Source organism: Nomia melanderi, chromosome 7, assembly GCF_051020985.1.
Source record: "Nomia melanderi isolate GNS246 chromosome 7, iyNomMela1, whole genome shotgun sequence".
Classification (NCBI taxonomy): Eukaryota; Metazoa; Arthropoda; class Insecta; order Hymenoptera; family Halictidae; genus Nomia; species Nomia melanderi.
In genome coordinates, this window is record NC_135005.1 from 12812734 (window position 1) to 12837948 (window position 25215).

General features: G+C 40.2%; 1 protein-coding gene across 8 annotated transcripts in view; it reads left to right on the plus strand.

Moving 5' to 3' along the window:
• The window catches only part of LOC116430476 (WD repeat-containing protein 47), a 118498-nt gene that overhangs the window by 70514 nt on the left and 22769 nt on the right, over positions 1-25215 (plus strand). The window contains exons 1-2 of one of the 8 annotated variants that reach the window (XM_031984690.2): positions 4292-4911; positions 5019-5724. The exons of the other annotated variants lie outside the window; for them this stretch is intronic. Coding sequence (XP_031840550.1) covers positions 5056-5724 — 669 coding nt within the window. The 5' untranslated portion in view covers positions 4292-4911; positions 5019-5055. Of the gene's footprint in view, positions 1-4291; positions 4912-5018; positions 5725-25215 lie in introns of those variants that run through there. 8 annotated transcript variants of the gene reach the window in all.

Below are 25215 nucleotides of genomic sequence, written 5' to 3' on the forward strand. Positions count from 1 at the left end.
TGAATCTTCAAAGACCTAGTCTTTAGATTAAACTTTAAAACTTTGAAGCTTCGAAGACTCAGCCTTCAAGATTAAACTTTAAAACTTTGAAGCTTTGAAAACCCAGTCTTTAGATTAAACTTTGAAGCTTCGAAGACTCAACTTTCAAGATTAAACTTTAAAACTTTGAATCTTCAAAGACCCAGTCTTTAGATTAAACTTTGAAGCTTCGAGGACTCAGCCTTCAAGACTAAACTTTAAAACTTTGAAGCTTTGAAAACCCAGTCTTTAGATTAAACTTTGAAGCTTCGAAGACTCAACTTTCAAGATTAAACTTTAAAACTTTGAAGCTTCAAAGACGCAGCCTTTATGACTAACCTATAAAACTCTGAAGCTTCAAAGACTCAGTCTTGAAAGCTGTACTTTGAAGTTTTGAAGCTTCGACGACTCCAGCTCGTAGTACTCTAAGCCTCCAACATTCAGCCTTTGAAGTAAAGCCTTTAAGCTTCAAAGACCCGAGCTTTTCGCTAACCTGAACCCCTTCGCTCAGGAACCGCGGGGACAGGTTGAGTTTCGTAGTCCGCCGAATTGCGACACGATCGTAATGCTAATATTGGATCAGATACGGTGACGTACGGCCCGCTTAATTGAAACCGTCACTAGCTGTCGGCTTTTCGGAGCGAAACGATCGGTATCGGCCGTGACGACGAACGCGCGTGCACGACACGCGGAACAATTCCTTTTCCCGAGATCCCGGAATGATTCGGTTGATCCTTGGACGACCTTCGGCCGTTCTGCAAGGTAATAGCCGTGTGCCGATAAAATCTGGAGTTCTTGCCGGCCTACATACCGCGGTTGTAACAAGTGTCTGTTCACTTGTAACATTGGATCGATGTGTTTGCTCTGGCGAACGGGAAAAGCGGCACTTTATTGCTTCCATCATGATTCATTGCTGCTGTGTGTAACCAGAATTTTTATTACTTGTTCGAGCAATGTGTTGTGTAAATATACAGAGAAGTATCTGTTTGCAACACGAGATGACGTAATCCTTTTTCAAAATTCTGTCCAGAGCCACAGATTTCCGTGCGATAGCAATTTTTCTGTCACTTTCTGTTTCTCGGAGCACAGTCGATGTATCAGACGATGAAACTAACACGACGAGTTTCTCAATAGTAGAAGCAATAATAATTACTGCGCGATTCAATTTAACTTTCTAAAGGTAGCAATTACTTGCAAGTTGTTGCTATTGTTCCTCGCTCACTAGTAACTCGGAATTATCCTCCTTTTTCACTTTCCAGTATCGTTTGACTCCTTTATCCCACTTCCTTATGCGTTCTGTGCAATGATCATTGCCCGCTTTTCCCCGTTATACGGCGGAGTTATCGAAACGGACGCGCGAGGTCACGATCGAAGCTGTTCAGGGTCAGAGAGGCAGAAACCAGGTTTCAGCCGCGATTTCTGGTACTCTTCCACGTGAATTTCTCCGAATGATTGCGTAAACGATCCGTATTCGCGGAAAGATCCGCGATCTGATAATCACACGCTCGGATAACCTTAATTGATCATGAAATTCAGTAATGCGTGCTTCAGTCTTGACTGTGAACTCTTTAAATTTGAGAAAGGAACAGGTAATAATCGATCCTTGTAAAAATTAGAAAAAGTTAACGGTTCGTTTAATAACAACGATTCCGTATTTTCTATAATTTGACCGTAGAGAAAACAGGAAGTACAGACAAAGGACAAGCGTTGCCCAGAGACACGTGAGATCTCCATTGATAATGTATTACGTGGTTGAAACGTATACTCGAGGAATGAAGAAATAAAGTGTTAAACGGCCGACACGAAGGGCAGAAATTTTCTCGTCCCGACACGCTGATAATCACCATAAACGCAGTCCACCGGATCCTGGCAATTTGCTTTTCGTGTCGCGCCGGACTTTCTCTAAAACGCGCGCGTCCGATACCGATCCGTCGCGACGTCCACCTCAGCGTCTCGTTTCGATTACACGCTTCGCGACCCATTTTCTGGCGACAACGCGACGAATCGTGGAAGAAAATCGTCACCGATCATCTCTATCCGCGTCGCGGCGACTCCCGAATCGTTGTCGGGCCCTCACTTTTCCCGCGATCTCCGAATAAATTGATCGAACCTCACCGATCGGCGTTCGATCGATTACGCGTCAGAGCGGAAAGCATCTCGATACGGATCGCCGTGAAAGTCGCTCGGTTTCTTGCAGCGTTTTGGACGTCCGCGTTAATGGGACCATCCGCCGAGTGTCTCTAATGCAGTCATTACGCGGCTTGTTGATCGCAATCAACGATCGACCACCCCTTTCCCATTATTCCCCCCCGTAATTTCGCTAATCGAGAGTTCCCTCCATTCACAAACATAAGATTCTCCAACGGTTTTCGTAATTGCGGAGCATTCTTTTTAGCAACGTTCGGGCCAGTCATTACCGCGCAATCAGAAACTTAATGGAAATATCTGCAATGATTGCAAAACGACGCGGAACGACGTCAAATTCGATCAAGCTTTCTTCGTGCGAGGCGAACGCGTCGAAGTCCAGTTTCCGCGAGCGGAGTAAATTGAATTTTCGCAGAGATCCGCGGTCTATAAATAACCGTGCCTGGCCGGCAACTGTAAACCGCTGTTATCTCGAAGTGGATCGATACAGGATATTAAAACGCGATCGCTCTCGAGCTCGTTTTCCGAGCGAAAGGAAATCTCGCGTGGGCCCGAACGGGCGGCAACGGTTTCCCGGGAATAAAGGAAAGGGGATCGAGTGGCGAAACAGGGGGAAAAACGTTGAGAGGATTGCCGCATCGTCGCGAATTATTAACGGAGCGTATCGGAGAAAGCTGAGATGGAAAATTGAATCGGCTTGGTCGCGCGCGGATCGCGTCCCTCGAAAAAGATGAAAGCCGAGGCGCGTCGGTCGCCAGTGTTCCGAAGCGACACGGGCAAAAACACACGGTTTATCAGCGGGCGAGCAACGTTAATTGCGTCCTAAGATCAAATTATTGTGGCTGAATATGCAGGATTATTTATGGAGAGTTAACCTACTCATCCTTGCGGTTCAGCGAAGGGGATACAGTAGAATTTCGCAACGTTGCCGCTCGTAAGGCGCGTAGTTTACGCCCGCAATTAAGCTTTTAAAGGCAAACGTCGCCTTTTTGCAGGATTCGCCGGAATCGGCTCTTTACACCCACCTGATTCTTACTTCCTGCGTATAATGTTGCGATTTCTATCTGAAATAAGACGAACCCGAAGCGACGGACCCGACTGGGAAGAATCGGCACCGCGCAGTGAAAGCGGGCGCCGATTGAAAAGGAGTGTGGCTGGTATCATTTCGAGTCCCCGCTCTGTTATCGAGCTCTCTCGCGGATTGTTCGTCGGATTCCTCATTCGAAACGGCCGGTTTTGTTAAAAATATCCTGTCGGAGATCGTAACGTTCGTAAATATACGAAGCTCTTTCCTGTTTACTATGCAATTGAATTTTCGTCCGTAATTTATTACGGAATTCAGTTAATTACTAATCATTGTACGTTTCATAATGATGACGAAATAATATTTCTTTAACAATTGAGAAGGTTTCGGAAGTAGTTTATTGTAGACGGCAACGGTGGAAGGTAAAGCCATGTTTCCGCGCGAGCGGCGCGTGGCACACTACACACCACGCGTTGAAGTCTCCGGGCGCGCGGCTATGGGTCCCTTATAGGCGCGAGTTTGTATTGGAATAATTACCTCACTCGTCAACCTAGATTTTTCAGTGTTACATTCTATTCTACATACTTTCTGCTTTATAATGTTTCACTTATTATTCATATTATATTTTTATTGTGTACATTAAATCGCGTGCTCAGCAACGGACAAAGGAAAATTCAAGTTTTCCGTCTACAATATGAAACAGAAATCAAAATTCGAATACTGGAGATAAGTGCATCCATCGCGTAAATCTTCTTAACCGTTCAGTTAACGAGCGGAAATAATTTTCCTAATTCCCGAACATCCATTATCACTTTCTCCGATTCTGACACCGTTCGATAGAAAAGAAATTTCGTTTGCCTCAGAAATCGCGACCTACATTGTCGCAGAACAAATCGCATCCCGATAATTTTAATTGGATTAAATTTACAAGCGTCGTATATCGAAGTCGCGGACAGCGCGGCTTAAAAGACCACCTGTTGCGATATCGGCGGTCCGCAAACGGAACGGCGCACTCTCGTTTCTCCGCGGACGCTCGCGAGAGGAACTAGGGATGAGTCTAGAAGGAACACAGAACGGTGGTAGGGAGATGAGGTTTCGATCCCGCGGCGGAGAAGTGGGTCGTTTCTCAACGAGCCGAAGTCACTCGACGTGAACGTGTCTGGCTACGCACTCCTTCGCTGCACTCAGCTGAGCACAGTCGTCTCCGATCCGCGATCCACGACCCTCCGGGTCTCTCTCTCTCTCTCTCTCTGTCTCCCTCTTCCGATCGTTCGTCGATCGCCCGAAAAACCGCCCAACTGCCATTATCCGGTTTCAACCAAGAAAAAGTGAAAGGTGGGATCTAACGGTACGAAACGCGCGACGGTGTCGAATTCGGCCAGTGAGAAGAAACAAGCGAGAAAACGAAATTCGCCGGCGGAAACTCGTCCCGCTGACCGGAGTGAAGTGAAAAAGTGTTGCCCAGAAGAGGAGAATCGAAAGTGACGGACCCCGTCGGGCCAGGTTACTCGGTGCACGTTGGAAAGTGGTGAAAATCAGGCCCGTTCCCGTGTGAACGTCGCACAGCTCTTTGTTCTCTTCGTCCTCCTCGAAGGCAACACCCGCGTCCACGATTTTCCAATCCACCTAAGAGACTTTCTTCGGCTTCTCTTTCTGTTTCCGGCGTCTGTCCCGAGACTCGATAGAAACAATTTATAAAAGCATCTCCCGAGAGGCTTCTCAAGGTATGATCGATTGCAACTTCACTCATCAGAAGTAGGTACCGTCCGCGATGAACGTTCCGATCGTGGCCGTTCATTGACGCCAGACTTTCATCCGCTTCGTTCCGCAGCTGTCATTCAGAACCCGGTCACGATCGCGTGTAGGCAATGGGAGACATCCGAGTGCTGGATCCGCGAATGGATCCTCGATTCGACCTGAAGCAATCCCGCCCCTGGCCCCCTATGTACCGGAACCATCCGACATCCAGAGGACCGTCGTTCTGCTACCGGCCTGTCCCACTGGACGCGATGGCTCAATGGATGACGCCTCACTTGCCGGATTACAATTATGTCCCGGCTAGAATCGGCGCGTCGAATCCCAACAAAGGTCGCGATTACTACTACCTGGCGCCGTTGTACAGAAACGGGATTCCGCCCCCGCAAGGGATATCTCCGCTGCAAATGTCACCCGTCGCGGTGTCCCCGAGGATGATGATGATGGAGGCGCCCAGGGGACGCGCGAAAAGCTCCGGGGGGCACTGCAGAAGCAGCGTGCCCCCGTGCACCTGTTCCGTTGGCAGGACTAGGTCCTTGGAGGACGTCAGGAGCGAAGTCAGCGAGTGGGAGGACTTTCACGATGAGAACGGTAACCATTTGCAGAGGAAGAGCCCGAAAAATGGCGCGTCCTACAGACAGGTGCGCAGATCTATGGAGAACCTGCTGGACGTTGAGTCGGCCGAACAACACGAGCCCAGTACGTTTGAGAGGGTTGATAGGAGCTGCAGGAAGCCCGATGAGAAGAAGAACGACAAGGGGAAAAGACGAGGCAGCTATATGGTTCGTTTGGTTTTTTCCATTTTTTTGGGCGGGTTTAGATGAAGCTGATTAGGCAATAGCGACGTTGTTATGGAATTTTGTATTTTTGTCTTGGAAGGTGGATTTAGATGCTTTGGAATAGAAGCTTCATTTATGGGTGTCCATGGGAATCAGAATTTGATACCATTTTAGGTTTCAGGGATTAATCCTAGAAACATGAATTAAGACTCATTTTTCTTCGTGATTGTAACCGATGAAATTCTATACCCGATAATCGATAAAAATGTAATTACCAAGATACTTGCGAAATTCTCATTGTCTTTCATGGAAAATGGCCACGCGCGAGCCAGTTAGCGACCGAGGGCATTGGAGCTTGGCGAAAGAATGGAAACGAGAGTCGATTATTTCCGAGTTTGTGCGCATAATATTTGCCAGACGCAAATTGGGAGATTTTTATCCAGCGTTTGGCTTCGATATATTATACGAGTCCGCCAGGTGGTACAGTCTTATATGTAAATTAACGAGAGCAAGTTTTAATGAAAGTGTTCCGCGAGTTACTCCAGTTTCTTAGTTTCTGATTAATGGCTGTCTGGTTTCGGACGTTTACTCACCTTTTGATCCATTACGCAGCGCGGACAAACGATCCAGCGGTAAAAGCTCGCGCGCGGATCGCTGCTCCTCGGCACCTGTTGCAATCCGGAAACGGATACACGAGTCAGAAAAGTGTATAATCGATTTTCACTTTGCTAATCGTCGCGTGTGGTTAAACTCGTTATTAATCGAACGCTGATTGGTGATCCCGTTTCGCTGTGTAATCAACAGGGAACTCTGTTAATCGACGCGCAGACGAAATTTCGTCGGCAAAATCGATTCGGGGAATCATTAGATATTCGCTTAGAAACGTTCGATGTTTTTCGAGGTCTAATTGCGCCTTTAGATAAGCCTCCAATTTTTCGAAGATAAATGGCCGACGCTAGTGATCGATAATTTTCATGGATAGAAAGTGTTCCCAATTGCTGACCTCGAGTTAATCCACCGTTACATCTTCGTTAAGAGGAACGAAGAAACCGATTCTATCGGGAACAATGAATATCGATCGTTTCCGTTGAACTGATTTTTCTATGTCGTGCTCCCTAAATTGTGGAGAAACTCGATCTTTTATGGTCCCCCCCGGTATTCTCAGCTATAATGTCTTAGTTGCCTTCGGCGTCCATTGATACCATACGAATCGCGTTGTTAAGTAACGTCGACCTTAATTATACGTTATTATTTATGATCGCGCAAGGTGAAATCTTAGTCTGAATTTTATCGGCAGCAGGCGAGAGAACCGGCGATTAAATCTTATCTATAATCAGTGGCAACGTTGTTGTTAATACGTGTGATTATCTAATTTTGGCAGTTGATTTAGCTCTCGTTAACATCCGTTCTATATCCCTGAAATCTGAAGTATCAATCTTAAAACTATAAAACGATCTCACTGTTAATATTATTAAGAGTCTACCAGTATTTCCTAAAACACGGCAATCTACGATTGCCATTAATTGTATTATAATTAATAAATAATATTGAAACCCAGATTATCGATGAAATTCAGAATTATTCAATTCTGAAATTAGAACCACAGATTAAACACGCAGAAAAAGTCATTCAACATCAACACTCACCGACCGAATGGCCCACGACTCATCGAAAGTACCGAAACAGCATGCTTTACCATTAATATTCACGATCCAGTCGCATCGATCAAAATTCCCTCGATTTTATGAGATCCTTACGGCCGCCGATTCGCCGGTAACTTGTTTACCGCTGTCCCCTCGATGTTTATTCCTCCGCCGAAATCCCCCGAGCGCCGGGCACTGATTCGACAATTAAAGTCACGGGCACTTTCGAAAATGAATTTTTCTGGTGAAAGTGAATCCAGGTGTTGCGCAATCAAGCGCGGCCGAGAGACGAGGCGGGTGCAGCGGGATACTTCGAAAGGGTCTCGCATCGATCGGATGTCGAAATGGGAACCGTTGAATAGAAAAACGATGATTTCGATCGGCGAGATGGTTAATCAACGTGTCTGGACCATCGAACTGTTGCAACGGTTCGCGATTACCTTTCTTTTCCACCACCCTTTTCCCGCGATCGCCGCGAGCGCAGGAAACGCTCGTCCCCGTCGCTGGAAAGAATTTCGTAAAAGTGACTCTTATCGAATCGTTCGATAGATATTAATTGAACCCGAGCGGACGTATCAAAAAAGAAGTGATTATGTAAAATTGCTACAGTTTAGATCGGCTATGATCGGCGCAGATTCATTTACAAACTTGCAGCAGCTCATAATAGGTTTCCTAGAAAGAAACGCGAAATAATATTTCCCTTTTAGTGGCCGTTTACGAAATAGTTAAATAATTTGCCATGTTATGCTTCTTGCGGCGTAATTAACGATGCGGTGCTAATGGCCGCGAATGCTTAGTAATGGGATTGTTCTTGTCGGAGTTTTGATGTATGCTTGTTTTTAGAAGTTGCCTGTTCGAGCTTCCTTTCACTTGCACTCGGATTACAGTAAATTATCGATTTTTTCAGTATAATTGCAACAGAAAACCGTCTATGAAAGGTTTTTACCCCTAATTAGAGCACGATGTGACTTTCAGTCTCATTTGAATTTTTCACTTAAATTTTTTGATCATTTCATATTGCATTTCCTGAAGCTTTATTGGCCTTTTAAAGTTTGCTCCCTATAAACCAAAGCATTTTAATCATTCCTTCGTCATTGCAAATTCCAATGAACGCGCTTTCATAGTTTCTATAGAGAATCGCACGATTAATCGATTGGTTCGTCCGACACTTCTAATGTTATACTTATCTAGTTTACAATTCAAGCAACTAAACTTTAACCCTTTGCACTCCAGAAGTTTTCCATTAGAAATACTCAACATTTTTTAATGAAGTACCAACGACATTCTTTCAAACTGACTTAACGAGAAATCGCTTTATTAGAAATCTGTTTTATTTCAATATTTTACATGTCGATGCATTGTACAAAGTTTAATATTAAATCTCAAACTCTATAATTTTGCTGTGTCAAATCAATTGGCACTAATCGGACCACGATGTGTTTGCGTCATTGAACTTTTTACCTAAATTTTTTTATTATTTCATATTGCATTTCCAAAAGTTTGTTCGCCCTTTTAATATTTGGATCCTACGAACAAAAGCAATAACAATTTAATCACTCCCTTTATTCTCATAAGTGACTGAGAGTCACATGATATGATTCGTTATAAAAACACGTGGCACGATTAAGGTTAATAAAGTCACAACAGATCGGTAATCTGTTTACACTCGTTCCCGAATCTTCCAATTAACACGAATGAGAGCGCTAACTTGAATCAACCGACGTGTCGCTTTCACAATAATAAATATTCACTCCTCAACGGTTACACTTAAGCAGGTAACCTCGCGATCCGCGAAACATAAATCTCAAATGGATTCTACCGCGGCGAGTCCGTATCTATGCATAACAATCAGTTTTCCTCGAAAGCTGTATTAATTAGTAGACAATTCGATATTGTTAAAAATCCAATGGCACAGTTCTCACTTCGTTTCGAGCCTAACGGAGACAGTAACGTTAATGAATTACTCTTCAGTCTCAGTCTCTAATCAGTCCGCGGAGGTCTGCGTTCCCACGAAGTTCAACAATTAACACATTATTGACCGGTCACGAATTAACTCGCGTTTTCCTGTCCAAACGTTGTTGACCGGTCACCAGTTTGTTTGCACTTGCATTAGCTGTTTCAACTTTTAACCAGTTAACCGCGTTTCACGAGTGTACCGTCATCTTAAAGCTTGACACGATACTAATTCTTTCAGCGATGAATTCTTTATTTTTTCAGTTAAACGAGTAATTCTTCTTTGTTCCGCTTTTCATTCAAACATACCCTAGATGCATTCGTCCCGTGTTTGACGAGTGCACACCTCATTTTTCCATTTCATTGCGCGCAAAACGGGAGATTTTTCAAACTAAATTCCACAGTTAACAGGTTAAAACGCAACACAGATTACTTCAAAAGCAAAATATTCGAAGTTACGTCCAAAGTTTCATTTCAATTCATTATGTATAAATAAAGTATACTAGAGCTTATTGTCTCACTGTCATATTTAACCCTTTGCGAACGAACGTCGACGTTTCAGCGAGAAATTTTATTTGAAAGACTAAGTCGCGAGCAAATGATTTAATCACTCGAACAGCAATGTATCAGCGCGTAGTTTCCTTTTTTCTATCATTCAAGCAATTGATCGGTAATTCAGCTTCATCTGCTGAAGCTTCTGTATATTTCAACGAACCTTCGACCGCAAAGGGTTAATTACGGGATGATAACACGTGGGATATTAATTACAAAATGTGGGATAGCTTCTCCGTAAAACTGCCGGTCAATAATGCGTTAAGACCGATGCGTTTTTAATCACGATTTCATTTATCTACCCGTGGATTGACACGCGGGAATGCTGAAATGGCAGCCGCGTCGAATTTGCATAATGGCCGTATGTAACGTCTTGCGCCCGAGGGTGCCGTCGTCTGAACTATTACGTGATCGGTGGAAAGGCCGCTGGTTCTGAAAAATCCCGGCCCGTGCGTACTGCACCGGTCGGGTAGCCTGCGATAAAGAACTCGTTCGCGGCAAGTGACCTCTTATAAAATTCCTGCGCCCGTAATGTCGCCCATTTTCTGCTCCACTCGAAAACTTATTTTCTGCTCGCCACGGAACCCGTTCTTGCAGCCCTTCCGCGCGAATTACCGCGTCGCTCGTCCACTTATCGCCGGCTCCGCGTTTCTGCGAAGCAACGAAACTTCTGTTTTATCGTCCCCTTGTAATGAACCTTTTAACGGCCGTTGCAATTGCAAGGTGATTATCAAATTGAAATAAGAACTCTTATCTCTATCCTCGTTTTTGCCTGTTTTCGCTTGTACCGGACGTATTTTCTAATTTCCCTGTCGGTCTTCTGGTTTTAATTGCAAAAGAGAATCGAATGCTTGCAACGTTGTCGTTGGATGTTGATCGATGGGAATTAGATAGGACTGATTTATGGGAACTGCGGAGGCAGATAAGAGCGCGATGAATTCTTCCCGCGTTCATTGGACCGTTCAATGCCGTGCGCAGTGCGGCTTAACACATTCGCAACGCGAGCACGGGCTAATGTGTGTTTCAAGAGTGACAACCAGACATTATTGTGGAACTAGTTTCCGACCTATTTAGAAAAAAGCGATTTTGAGTGGTCAGGTTTCTATTCCGAGTAACGGCGACAACTGCCTTCGACGTTTCACCGGGAAATTAGCGCGCGTTCGGGGTATAACTTCAAGCACCACTTGCCTATCGTAATCTCGTTGCAATTGCGTTATCGAATTGCTGCAGTCGTTCATAAGTTTACGGTCTTACATGTTGTACATATTCATAAACGTCGAATGGAAATTTAATCCTTCTTTACAATTCGTTTCTCAACACGTCGACTGCCACGTCGGTCGCCCATGACTGGAGTTTCCAAATTACTGCAATAATTACAATTTGTAGGATAACTAATGTCGAATGGAAATATTTCACAACGTGAATTACTAGATAATAGTGTAACCTAAGCATTCCGATACCAAATAATAAGTAACTGTTCTTCTTTAACTTTGTTACAAAAGAACAAGCGAGATGTGAAACTCTTTTCGTGGAAATTTTTTGGAATTTTACTGATAGCACCGTTGACTTGGTCTGGTACATTCGATGTTCCGATGATATCGATCATTCCCGCGGGCGTGCAATTTCTCAAACCGCCGCGAGGACGCGTCAAAGTTTTTTTGTGTTGCGCGGAATCGTTGCCGCGATACTGAACGTAATAAATTTAAACGGTGAAATTCGGTGCACGCGTTTCGAAAGTTTCGTCCTACCGAACCTCTCAGGCATGGTCCATGACGTTGTTAGGCGCCGTCCCGAGTTCTCGACGTCCTGCGTCGAGAAGTCGCGCACGTCGAAAAAGTGTGCCGCAACCCAGAAACAACGCGACGCTTGATTTCACCGGGAATACGCTTCGCGGGCGTCCCGTTTCTATTCTTCCGGGTATTCTTCCGCGTTCGCCGTGTCGGATGATCAATCTGTATTATCTATCACTCGTCGCGAAAGCACAGTGATTCTGTGTTTCCGGGATCCTCGCGAGAGATCGACCTTCGACGCCTTAATCGCTTTGTTTAGACCCCAACCTAAAGATTGATCATCCTTGCAATTTTCTTTGGTGCCTGTACCTAGTATAGTGTTGAAGAAATCTGGAGTCCTCGAAGCTTGGAATGTGTATCTTAAAAGCTGAGTCTTGTAGGTTTAGTGTTATAAAGTTAGAGTATTAGAAGCTTCATCATTCAACCTTAAAAGCGGAGTTTTAGAAGCTTTAAAACTTAACATTAAAGGCTGAGTTTTGAAGATTTAGAGTGTTATAAAGTTAGAGTATTCGAAGCTTCATAGTTCAACCTTGAAAACTGAGTCTGAAAAAAATTGAATCTTAGAAACTTCAAATCTCAACCTTAAGGGCTGAGTTTTGAAGACTTAGATTCTTGTAAAGCTTGAGTCTTCGAAGATTTAAAACTCAGTCTTAAAAGCTGAATCTTAGAAGCTCCAAAGCTAAACCTGAAATGCTAAGTCTTGAAGCTTGAATCTTCAAAGCTTTAAAATTCAACCTTAAAAGCTGAGCCTGAAAAAAAGCTGGATCGTAGAAACCTCAAAGCTCGACCTTAAGGCTGAGTTTTGAAAACTTAGATTCTTGTACAGCTTGAGCCTTCGAAGCTTTAAAACTTAATTTTAAAAGCTGATTCTTAGAAGCTTCAAGTCCATATCTTAAAAGCTTAGTTCTGAAGACTTAGAATCTTGTAAAGCTTGAGTCTTCGAAGATTTAAAACTCAGTCTTAAAAGCTGAATCTTAGAAGCTCCAAAGCTAAACCTGAAATGCTAAGTCTTGAAGCTTGAATCTTCAAAGCTTTAAAATTCAACCTTAAAAGCTGAGCCTGAAAAAAAGCTGGATCGTAGAAACCTCAAAGCTCGACCTTAAGGCTGAGTTTTGAAAACTTAGATTCTTGTACAGCTTGAGCCTTCGAAGCTTTAAAACTTAATTTTAAAAGCTGATTCTTAGAAGCTTCAAGTCCATATCTTAAAAGCTTAGTTCTGAAGACTTAGAATCTTGTAAAGCTTGAGTCTTCGAAGCTTCAAAACTCAATCTTGGAAGCTTCAAGTCTATATCTCAAAAGCTGAGTTCTGAAGACTTAGAGTCTTATATCTTAAAAGCTAAATCTTCAAAATTTCAAAGCTTATATCTTAAAAGCTAGATCCTCAAAATTTCAAAGCTTAACCTTAAAGGCTAAGTCTCCAAAGCATCAGGACTCAGCCTGGAAGCTTTAAAATCTCGATGCAAACTCGCATAATTAAGGACAAAGAGTCAAGCGCCGAGCACTTCAGCTTTCACAGCTCCAGGTTTGTGCCCTAAGAGCTCGAGCCCAAGCTCTTAAGGCTTGAACTGTGTCTACAACTTTCAAGGCTCCAGACTCAAGACCCTTTGTCACAACACTGACCTAGTACATAAGTACCCTGAAGTTGCGACACAGTACTAATTATTCGTTAACACATTGCCACGTGTACAACAGTATTTCAACCTCTTGCGCTGGAAAGACGTGCCACGACGTCGAGACGTTCTTGTTCCCAAATCGTCAGTGATGTATTTCACACGTTGATAATCTCGTTGCGTCACGCATATTACATTGTTTCGAAATGTACCACTCTATATAGAATTATTAACCGTTTCAGTGCTGAGAAGCGCTATAGCGCTCTTCTTGTGTTGTGCCAAGAAATAAATCAAAGTAAATTTATTTGAATATATCTAATTTTTTGATATTTCTTTGTAATAACACAATATTTGTGATCTCATTAGATAAGTACTCTTATTAATTTTTTTGGTAAATATCCGCAAAAGTTGTTTAGCATCCAAACGGTTAATAAACAAAATTAATTAATGAATTCCTAGTGCAAGTTAACACGTTCAACCCGGCGCATTTTTTCGAAGTTTCTACGTTCGGCGTACGCAAAATGATAAGTTGTTTATTCATCTGGCAGCTTCACTTATTCACTTCAGTACTTTTCACATTATCAGTAACAATCATTAGAGTCTGAGTAGTTCTGTGGGTTCTTAAAAATACTATGGTGAAGGTAAAGATGCAGCAAAGAAGTAGTACGTAGAAAAATGTTTTATTTGAATTTTTGTTCATGATTATAACAAAATCTATGCAGTACAAAATGAATAAATATCCACATATGAATACGCGTTAACAGTGTATTCAATAATTTCAATAATCTCATCAAACGAATATATTTTGTAATTGATTACTTAATTTTATTCGCCACTTTGAGTGCAAAATCAAGTAGATCAACATGATGCCGATATACTGACACGTGACTTCAAAGTTACATGGGCCTACATAGGGTTAAAATACACGTCTGCTATATTTCCTGAACAAAACCTAAACAACGCTTGTTCCACGCGTAATGCAACAGCTACGATGACTCCGGAGCCGGTCGATTGTTTTCGATGATCGATCAACGGCGTTACGAGAAACGGAGAAAGGACGAGCCGCGCCGAGACGAGTCCGGTTCGACCGGTTCGCCGTGAAGAGTGAAAATCGTCGGCGCCGAATTGCGTGGGCCAGCGAGAACGATCTCGATCGTTCCAGTTTCGCGATCTTCCGCTGGCGACGGATGCTGGAGGAAAGCGACGACAACGATCGATATCGTTCGTCGGGAAATTCCAGCGACGGCGATTTCACTTCGGGAATCTGCATAGCGAAGTCACACATGAAAAAAATCCACGAATATCCGTCGCGGCGGTTGTAAATTCTGCGGAGCGATTTTCTAATCGATTTCTAATCCATTTGTCTTTCGCCTACGAACTGTCTGTCTGAAGTTTGGAGTTTGACTTAGGTGATGGTTATTTTAATGGAGAATGCTCGTTGGGAATGGCGTGTAGTGGAGTTTCTCATATTTTTTTATGTGAAATTTGTCTTTGGGACCGGCAGATGATGGGACTGAGATTCTGAATTCTTAATTAAACGCTTTTGAGTCGTTTTATCTGTGGAACGATGGAATTTTATTTACAACTGAAGAAAATATAGATTTCTATATTTGTATCTGTATCTGTATCTGTATCTGTATCTATATTTATATCTATCTACATCTATATCTATATCTATATCTATATCTATCTATATTTATATCTATATCTATCTATCTATATCTATATCTATCTATATCTATCTATATCTATATCTATCTATATCTATCTATATTTATATCTATATTTATACCTATATCTATCTATATCTATATCTATCTATATTTATATCTATCTATATCTACATCTATCTATATTTATCTATATCTATATCTATCTATATCTATCTATATCTATCTATATCTATCTATATCTATATCTATCTATATCTATCTATATCTATATCTATCTATATCTATCTATATCTATCTATATCTATATCTATCTATATTTTTATATCTATCTATATTTATATCTATATCTATATTTATATTTTCTTCAGCTGCAGATAACATTCTACCGTTTAATAGACAAAATGACGATTACCAATAAACGTTTAATTACTGATTCAAAATCTCAGTCCTTCTTCTGGTTCCAAAGACATTTAACCTAATAAAATAGAAGATATATCTCTAACTGCAACGATTATAATAAATAGAGATGAAGAAAGAGTTGTTTAGAGTTAACGGTAAAATCGTACCAACATTCACAAGAGTTTACATGCAAATTGTCACTACTTAAGTATATTCGCTCAGTACGAAGCATTCGCAAGGAGTCATTTATAGGAACAGAATGAAGGAGTCCAATGGGTGGGTCAAGGATGTTCAGATCGTTAATTATTTTTCTTTCAGTCATGCATCGTTGAGCTCCTCCCGAGGATGCTTGATCGATAGGGCCTTCGTGTCTTCCGGTGGATTTGGCAACCTCTCGTGACACATTCTTCCAATCGAAGATAAACGCGTCTCGTGTCGTTCGTAAACATTCGCAATGTTTATTTCTAATTAATTAATGGATCCAGTGAAAGTGGCATCGTTGGAATCCAATTGAATCGCACGAGATTCCCTTGACAATTGTACTGGAACTTTTACTTCGTCCGTCCGAAGTAAGAACGGCGCAAATGAAATCGGCGAATCCGTAAAAAGCGATGACCGACCGTGTCCAATTTATCATTGAAAGCTGCTGAAAAACAAACGGATTCGCTGGAGTAATTTCAATGGAAAGCGAGAGCAACCGTTCGGTCGCGTTGCCCGCGGTTTTGATCGGCCCACCGGGCATGAATTATTCATTGAACGCCGGAACGAGCCGCAATTACTGTCACAATTTGTAATTCTGCGTAACGACAATCGATTTAACGGCCGAGGATCGACCGAATGGGCAATCGCTCGCTTAGACATCTTTTTCTTCGATAATTGGCTGCTTTAAAAGGCAAATATGATCCTCCAACTTGCAATTAGTCCGTTAGAATTTCGAAAGTCGACGTTTTACTTCTCTTCGGAAAAAGATATCACAATTTGTTTCGTTTCTACTACTTTGTTAATAACCATGATCCGTGAAAGAGTTATTGCACGTGTCGCAATCAACAACTTTCCACTGAAAATTTCGGAAAAAACGATTTTTACGTCGAGTCCATCAATAACGCGAACCTTTAAGGTTGAAGATGATTGATTGCACACCGGTGTTCCAACGTTATTAATCTTCATGGGGATTCCGATGCGTCGAGGGGGAGGTGGTATTCTCCGTGCACTGTTACGAAGACGCACGCGCAATTACAAGGCGTTACGAATTATCCTTGAACAATAAGATTGTTCAGACTGCTGGCGAGACGTTTACTTTTGTAATCTGCTGCTTCCCGTTCCCTTGATCCGAGCAATTATTTCGTGTTACACCAGAATTTAATATATAAAAAGGACTTTATTTTTCAAAAACTGTTCCCCCGGCCTTACAAAGTTTGGTACACAATTAAATATTTAAGGGTAGGTTAGGTCTGTGGCTATGTTAGGTATGACTAGCAAGAATAAATATATAGGTATATAAGCATAAGTGACAAGTACAGAAATAAATAAAAACATAGATAATAAAAAATAAATAGATAAATAAATAAATAAATAAATAGATAGATAGATAAGTAAATAAAGAAATAAAGAAATATATAAGTAAATAAATAAATAAATAGAAACAAAATTAAAGAATACATAAATAGAGATAAATAAATAAATAAGAAAGTAAACGGAAAGTAGACCGTATAATAAATATATACAATTAGATTGGTTAGCTAACTACTACACCAGAATTTAATATTGCATCTTGTTTCTTTCCATTCGTGAGAGAAAAAGAGTTTTCAATTCAACAGTTACCATCATGGTATCTTTCCCAATTCATTTCTGCATGCACGAAGCCCTGTTAAGAACTCATTCGAGAATTGCCGATCTCGTTTTTATAGTTTCTTTCGTCACGAATCCAATTCGATTTCACGAGAAAGGAATGAGATCAAAGAAAATCGCATAAATTCTCGAAATTTCGATCCGAATTGTATTACAGATCCTTTATCTCTATTTTTATCACGATATACCAGGCACCACGTACAGCAAAGTTTCAAATTGCCATTGGATACTTAGGTTCAATGGATCATTGAGCACACAACAATAATTCACATGTAACTCTGATACTTCTGTTGCAACACTTCAAATTCTGTTTCCATGTCCCATTCGAAACGAGAACAAGTCGAGGATAATTCTCTTCTTTCCCGCGGAAAATCGTAAGGACAACGTGGAAGGAACAGTTCGCGAAATTCCTGTGACCAATGGAGTCTAACCACTTGCGCTGGAAAGACGTGTTACTGAATTGTGCGGATGGCAATTTTCAGTGAGGTCAACTTATATCGTTGTACATAGAAAAACTCAGATATATTGTTATGTAACATATTTTAAATATTTATAATCAATTTAATATTTTAAATCAATTCGAATGAAATTTTATATTTTATTCAATGCTGTGGTAATTAGCAAAGTTACATTGCTAAGTGTCTTTATACAAAAACGAGATTCCTCGTTATCGGTACGCAGTGTGTTCACCGTTTGGATGATAAACAACTTTGTGGATATTTACCAAAAATGCGGAAATGATTAGGTGTGTATGCAAAAAAATCAATAAGAGTAGCTATCTAATGATATCACAAATATTGTGTTATTACAAAGAAATATCAAAAAATAACATTTATTCAAATAAATTTACCTCCTCATCACTCAAACGGTTAAGTGAAGTATGGTAATTCAATTTAATCGGTATTCACCGGTAACCTCGTAGCATCTAACGCGTTAACTAAAAATTCTAGCAAAACGAGAGCAACCGATGAGACGTTCTTGCCATTGTTACGTTTGAACGGCAGGTTTCTCCCGACAAACGATTCGACCTGTTAAAGCATTTAGAGAAACTAGCAATAATTCGCGAGTTTAGTGAGCCGTCGGAGAAACCGGGCTTCCGCGCGGATCCTTCGAAATTTATTGTTCGTTCCCGCACGGTTTGCCACTAAAACGTTTCCGGTTCGTTAAAATCGTACAGAAGAAAGCCGGTTTGCCGATAAAAATTCCACGGAGCCGAACCGTCGGGACGGATCGACGATCGATCCTCATCGACGACCCCGTTCCCACTCGTAAATCGCTTCGGACGTTCCATTCTGAATCGTTTCGGTCAACTGTCGATTTCTTTTTCGTTGGACGACTGGTCTAAACTTATCACACCTTGGGCTCGAGCTCTTAGGGCGCAAACCTGGAGCTGTGAAAGCTGAAGTGCTCGGCGCTTGACTCTTTGTCCTTAATTATGCGAGTTTGCATCGAGATTTCAAAGCTTCCAGGCTGAGTCCTGATGCTTTGGAGACTTAGCCTTTAAGGTTAAGCTTTGAAATTTTGAGGATCTAGCTTTTAAGATATAAGCTTTGAAATTTTGAAGATTTAGCTTTTAAGATATAAGACTCTAAGTCTTCAGAACTCAGCTCTTAAGATATAGACTTGAAGCTTCCAAGATTGAGTTTTAAAGCTTCGAAGACTTAAACTTTACAAGATTGTAAGTCTTCAAAACTCAGCTTTTAAGATATAGACTTGAAGCTTCTAAGATTAACCTTTATAATTGAGTTTTAAAGCTTCGAAGACTCAAGCTTTACAAGATTCTAAGTCTTCAAAACTCAGCTTTTAAGATATAGACTTGAAGCTTCTAAGATTGAGCTTTTGAAATTGAGTTTTAAAGCTTCGAAGACTCAAGTTTTACAAGATTCTAAGATCTTAAGGTTGAGTTGCAAAGCTTCGAAGACTCAAGCTTTACAAGATTCTAAGTCTTCAAAACTCATCTTTTAAGATATGTACTTGAAGCTTCTAAGATTCAGCTTTTAAGATTAAGTTTTAAAGCTTCGAAGACTCAAGCTATACAAGTTTCTAAGATTTAATTTTTGTAGCAGACTCAGCTTTTAAGGTTGAATTTTAAAGCTTCCAGGCTGATTCCTGAAGCTTCGGAGACGTAGCCTTTAAGCTTTAAAATTTTGACAATTGGCCGGACGATTCGCAAGGAAGGAGCGATCCGGTAGCTTCACGATGGAACGACTGTAAGCATCGCTGAAGATAGGAAACAATTTTTAGCGTGAAAGTTCCTCCGCGGTTTCGGTTACTTAATGATTATCCGTGTTTGCAGACCTGCCTAGTTTTGATTTTTATTATACTTTTCTCCACTAAACCTCTAATTCGTTTCGAGCCTCGAGCGAAATAAACATCGGGCATTGCAGCGTTTAGTTGGACAGGTGTGCACATAAATTTCTGTTTATTGTGTCGTAAATCCTGTGGATTGAATCATTGTACAAGTTCACAGTTTCGCTGACTTGATAGTAGGCGAGGATTTTGCGTCATTTTAACACGATTCCTACCAGTCAAGTGACTGTTTTTAAAATTTCGATTAGAATTTCCTATAGACAACGTAATTGAATCGCCTTTATACTTCACGACTTTTCCTAAAATATATGTATAAAACATTTTTCAATATTCACACCTTTCTTATTGTTTATTTTCTGAGAAAAATTTGTAATCTATCTTACCTACCGCGACTGGTCATTTGACCGGTAGAACGATTTATATCTTTTTGCAAGAAAAATATAAGTTGTGCTAAAGACCAGTCATTTGACTGGTCACGGTAGGAATAGTTTTAATAGCAAAAGCAGAAACTACACGCTGATCTCTCGCTGTCGGAGTAATTAAATCACGTGCCTGCGACTTAGTCTTCCAAATCTGAACGTTTCACCTTGCCGAAATGTCGAGGGTTAACCCTTTGCAGACGAACGTCGACACTTTGCCGAGATCTAACGTCCATTTTGTAATATTAAGTAGTAAATAAATGATTCAACTATTCAAACAGTAAGAAACCAGCACATAAATTCCTTATTCTACATTATTTAGACATTCGATGTGTGATTTGGCAGAATCTACAAAAGGTTTCGTATTCTCTAGAGAATCTTCCGCAAAGGGTTAAATTAGTCGCATTTATGAACCCAGCAGAGATGTCCTTCGAATTGGCGCATTCGATTGTTACGTGCCCGTTCTTTCGATCGAGTGCTCCCTGGAGAACGATACAGTACGGTGAACATCGATGGAGAAACGGTGTTCGTGACTAAGCAACGATTCATACTGTTTTGCCCGGTTCAGCCTACACCTGCCTCGTCCTAGATCTTTCGGATTTTTTTCCCCGGCGATCTTTCGTTTCGATCGCGTCGCTCGGACAGTGATAAGTTTAACCACTCGCTTTACGATCCGTTCCTCCGATACCCTTAACGATGTCCGCCAATGATTCATTATTATTAACAATTTGCCAGAGGAGAAAGCGGATTCTACGTTCGCTATGACTCGCCTGTAAATGTTCCTATAAATCCCGATTTTTTAGCGGGCCGGTCATTAAATGATTAATGCTCCACGGTCGTTCGTATAAAAACGATTTCGTAACGCGAGTCAATTTCCACCGTCGGGACAGGTATATCTGAATCATCGTCGGCACGGGAAATCAAACGTTGTTGCACAATGAAATTATCAGTCGCATGCAAAACCGACGGACATAATGGAAACCGGCCGATCGTCATTACATCGAACATCGGTGTTCGACCGATCGGTGATTCCTCAGCGGACAGATATTAAACGATAATCACAAGTTATTCGGACCGCATTATTCGAAAACAGTTATTTTACTATTTAAGAACGCCCAGCTGATTACTAGAGTAGAACTTGTTTCTGTAAACTTGGCGGTTTCAAATGAACTTAGCATAATTGGGTTTATAGTCGGTTAAGGCGAACGATCGACCGTTGGGGGTTAGTAAATAAGTAATAAAAGGTAACAGCTCTTTTGAGTTTATTGTCAGTCATTATGCTACTTGTCAGTGCAGCGTGGACATTGATGAGCGTATTAACCCTTAACGATCGATGCTTTTTTAGCGATACTCGTCTGACCTATAAAACGACGGAATATCGCAAATATTAATAACACAGCGAAATCCGATGAATAAGAATCGAAGCACTTTTTTAGCGAACTAATGACTCAGATTAAGTAATTAATCAATTGGAGCTTTTATACGCGCGTGAACGTTCAACGTCATTTTAAAGTTACAGAATATGTTCGTTTTAATATACTTATTAAAGCTATCGAATACGTTAATGACTTATAGATTGATATCTATTAATTTCATACTACATTTTATTATAATCACGAAAAATAATTCGACTCATAGACTTAACACTATGTTAATGTAACATTTTAGATATAACACAAATCTCAAGTAAAATTTCAAAATCGATTTATTCTTTTCGTAAGTTGAAAATTTCGGTTTGATTGATGTTTAAAAATCTGTCAATATAATCATCGACGCTCACGTTTGTAGCAACTGAAATTTAGTTGACGTACAATGTGTTGAGCTACTTGTTAATACAGTGTAAACATTCGAAGAACGCCTTCACTTATAATATCGAGTCAGATTCGTGATGAAACTTTCCAACCGAATTCAGCAAACGTAGACGTTGTTCATTTATTTCCCATATAAATGAAATATTATTTATCTATTATCAATCTTTAAGTTATAGAGTAAACATCGATACAGAATAATCATAAAACTCTTTTCTTTCCTACTGAATTATTAATCAGTTAAGTGTGGAATTTAGTTTGAAAAATCTCTCATTGGGCGCGCAATAAAACCAAATAACGAAGCGTGTACTCGTCAAACGCAGGCCAAATGCACTTGAAATATATCCTGACGAAAAACTAAAGCAAAACGAAGAAGAATTACATGTTTGTTTCAAAAAATAAATAATCGTTGAAAAAGTTAGCACCATTAAGAGTTTTAAGACGACGTGTACACTCGTCAAACACAGTTGACTGGTTAAAATACTGAGTGAGATCCTATAGGGAGACCCCAGTATGTTTATAGCTAAAAACAAAATAACGGTAATGTTTCTGGAATAGACAAATCGTCCACAATACTTGACGATGAAAAAGAGAAAATACATAAAATATGAAAAATTACGAAACATTACTTACGAAATTATTAAGGAAAAATACTTGTCAAAATGGCCCACTCCAGATTTCTTCTTCTCGCGATTATTAAGAAAACGGATGATTCTCTGGAAGTTATTAAAGAAATTAATTTGGCGAATATAGGAATTGAATAATGAATCAATTAAAGTCTCAATAGATACACTCTTGAAGTTTCTATAGAGAAATTTCAAAAAGTCAGTGCTCGGTAATTCTAGTGTTAATCGGAGGATTAATTAATGGCACTTTTGGTTAAGTCGATCTCACTGAAAATCGGCGTCGTTACAATTTTCTGAAAATCACCCGGCACGCAACGTGTTAAAGTCTTCGCGGATATTTTATCCGAGAATCCGAGGAAGAGCTGAGAAACGGGATCTCGTGATAACTGAAGCATCGAAAGTGGGAGAAGACTCCGGCGCGGCGATCGGAGAGAACGATGTCTGATCAGCCCGCCGTGAAATCGAGACGAGTTCACTCTCGGTCCGCGATTTGCCAAGAGGAGGTCACCGGCAGCGTCTCTCCCATTTGCTTTGCTAATTCCCGCGATCGAGATAATCGCCGGCCGAAGAACTCGCGCGCGACTCGAAAGTAAAAGCGTGGCGAGGCGCGCGGAACACGTTGCGCAAAGCGAGCTTGGGGGGAAAAACATTTTCGGATAGTCGCCGTTTCCGCGGGAAAAAGTCCGAGGAAAATTTATTTATCCTGCGTTACCGGTTGCACGGCGAGACGACCTCGTCGCTGCTTTTTGCGGAACCAGCCGAGATTGCGTCAGAAGGCTATCGTTCCGTGACGCCCCGGAAGTAAATTCGAATGAAAACCGTTCGGAAAACGGAACCTTTTGTCTTGTTGTGCTGCTTTGGGCTCGTGATATCAAGGGGAATTTGATGAACATTATTGTTTCCGGGTTTGGATTAATTATTGGATATTAGATATTGAATATTTGATATTAAATATTAAGTATTAGGTATTAAGTATTAGGTATTAGATATTATAGTATATTATATTTTATATATTGGAAATATTAGATATTGGAAATATGAGATATTAGAAATATCTAATATTTAGACATTGGATATTAAATATTAGATATCAAATATTAGGTATTAGATATTATATTATATTTTATATATTGCATATTAGATGTTAATTAGATATTAGAAATATTATATATTGGAAATATTAGGTATTGGAAATATTAGGTATTGGAAATATTAGATATTGGAAATATTAGATATTAGAAATATCTAATATTTAGACATTGGATATTAAATATTAGATATCAAATATTAGGTATTAGATATTATATTATATTTTATATATTGCATATTAGATGTTAATTAGATATTAGAAATATTATATATTGGAAATATTAGGTATTGGAAATATTAGGTATTGGAAATATTAGATATTGGAAATATTAGATATTAGAAATATCTAATATTTAGATATTGGATATTAAATATTAGGTATTAGATATTATATTGTATTTTATATAGTGGATATTAAATATTAAACATTAGACATTGTAAATCAGAAATTAAATACTAAATATTATTCTTCTGTTATCAAATATTACACTTCAGAGCAAACATATCTATAGAATATGCCTAGAACGTATCTCAATAAATCATTAATCACAAAGTAATTATACAGAAGTCAGTTATATAGATTGAAAAATAAATCACAAGACAAAAGGTTAACCTCATAGTAAAACATTCGAAAACGGAACCTGGAAAAATACTCTTCTTTCATTGAACATGTTTCAATCGCGTGGAAGCGATAATTACTGTCTGAGAAAGATCAACCCCTACCCTTGAAAATCGTGTCGAACTCGTGCTGGATACCTCGCATTGAATTTAATTATCTAATTGAAGGTAATTACTATTTTCCGCTTATGAATATCGGATCTCCATAATGACTGTGCCTCTATAACGAGTACAATGTGTTTTCCACCTGGGAAATTTAGAACAATGAATGAGAACAAGGGAAAATTCGTGAAGCACGAGGTTAATCGAACACTTTCTACCATCACAGACGCTATTTACAAGATTGTTAACCCTTCGCACTCCGTAGGCGCCTCTCAGTCGCACATTGATTTGACACAGCAAAATTATGGAGTTTGACATTTAACATTAAACTCTGTACAATGCATCGACATGTGAAATATTAAAATAAAACAGCCTCCTCTAATTTATGTGCGATTTCTCGTTAAGTCAGTTCGAATGTCGTTGGTATTTCATTAAAGAACATCGAGTACTTCTAACGAAAAACTTCTGGAGTGCAAAGGGTTAAAATCGTTTAGTTGAATTATAAACTAAACAAGTATGTTAACAATAGAAGTGTTGGACGAACCAATCGATTAATCGTGCGATTCTCTATAGAAACTATGAAAGCGCGTTCATTGGAATTAAAAATTAACCCATCAAAAATTAACCCTTAGCACTCCAGATGATTTTGTAATCTATCAACAACTCCAATCCGTTTATAGTATCCCTAGCACAAATGAAACCTGTTACATTCTAACATCTCTTAGGTTTCTTTGTTTTCCTTAACACAAAATTTGGATGTATAGAAGATCCAATAGTCTTAGGATAGTTCTTCTAAACTTATTCATTAAAATATTTAATAGCACAAATGGTGCCATATTGGAGCCTACAGAGTGCAAAGGGTTAACATCTTCAAAATTCTCAAAATCGTCTTAACCAAATCTAACGAGTCAATCCGTCTATTATCCTAATCCAGTTCTACATGAACTCAACGTAACACATTCGTCGTACGTCCAGCAGCACAAATCGGACGCGTACAAATTGCCCCGTAAATCACTCGTAATCGTTTCAATTTCTATTTAATCGCGCGTGTATC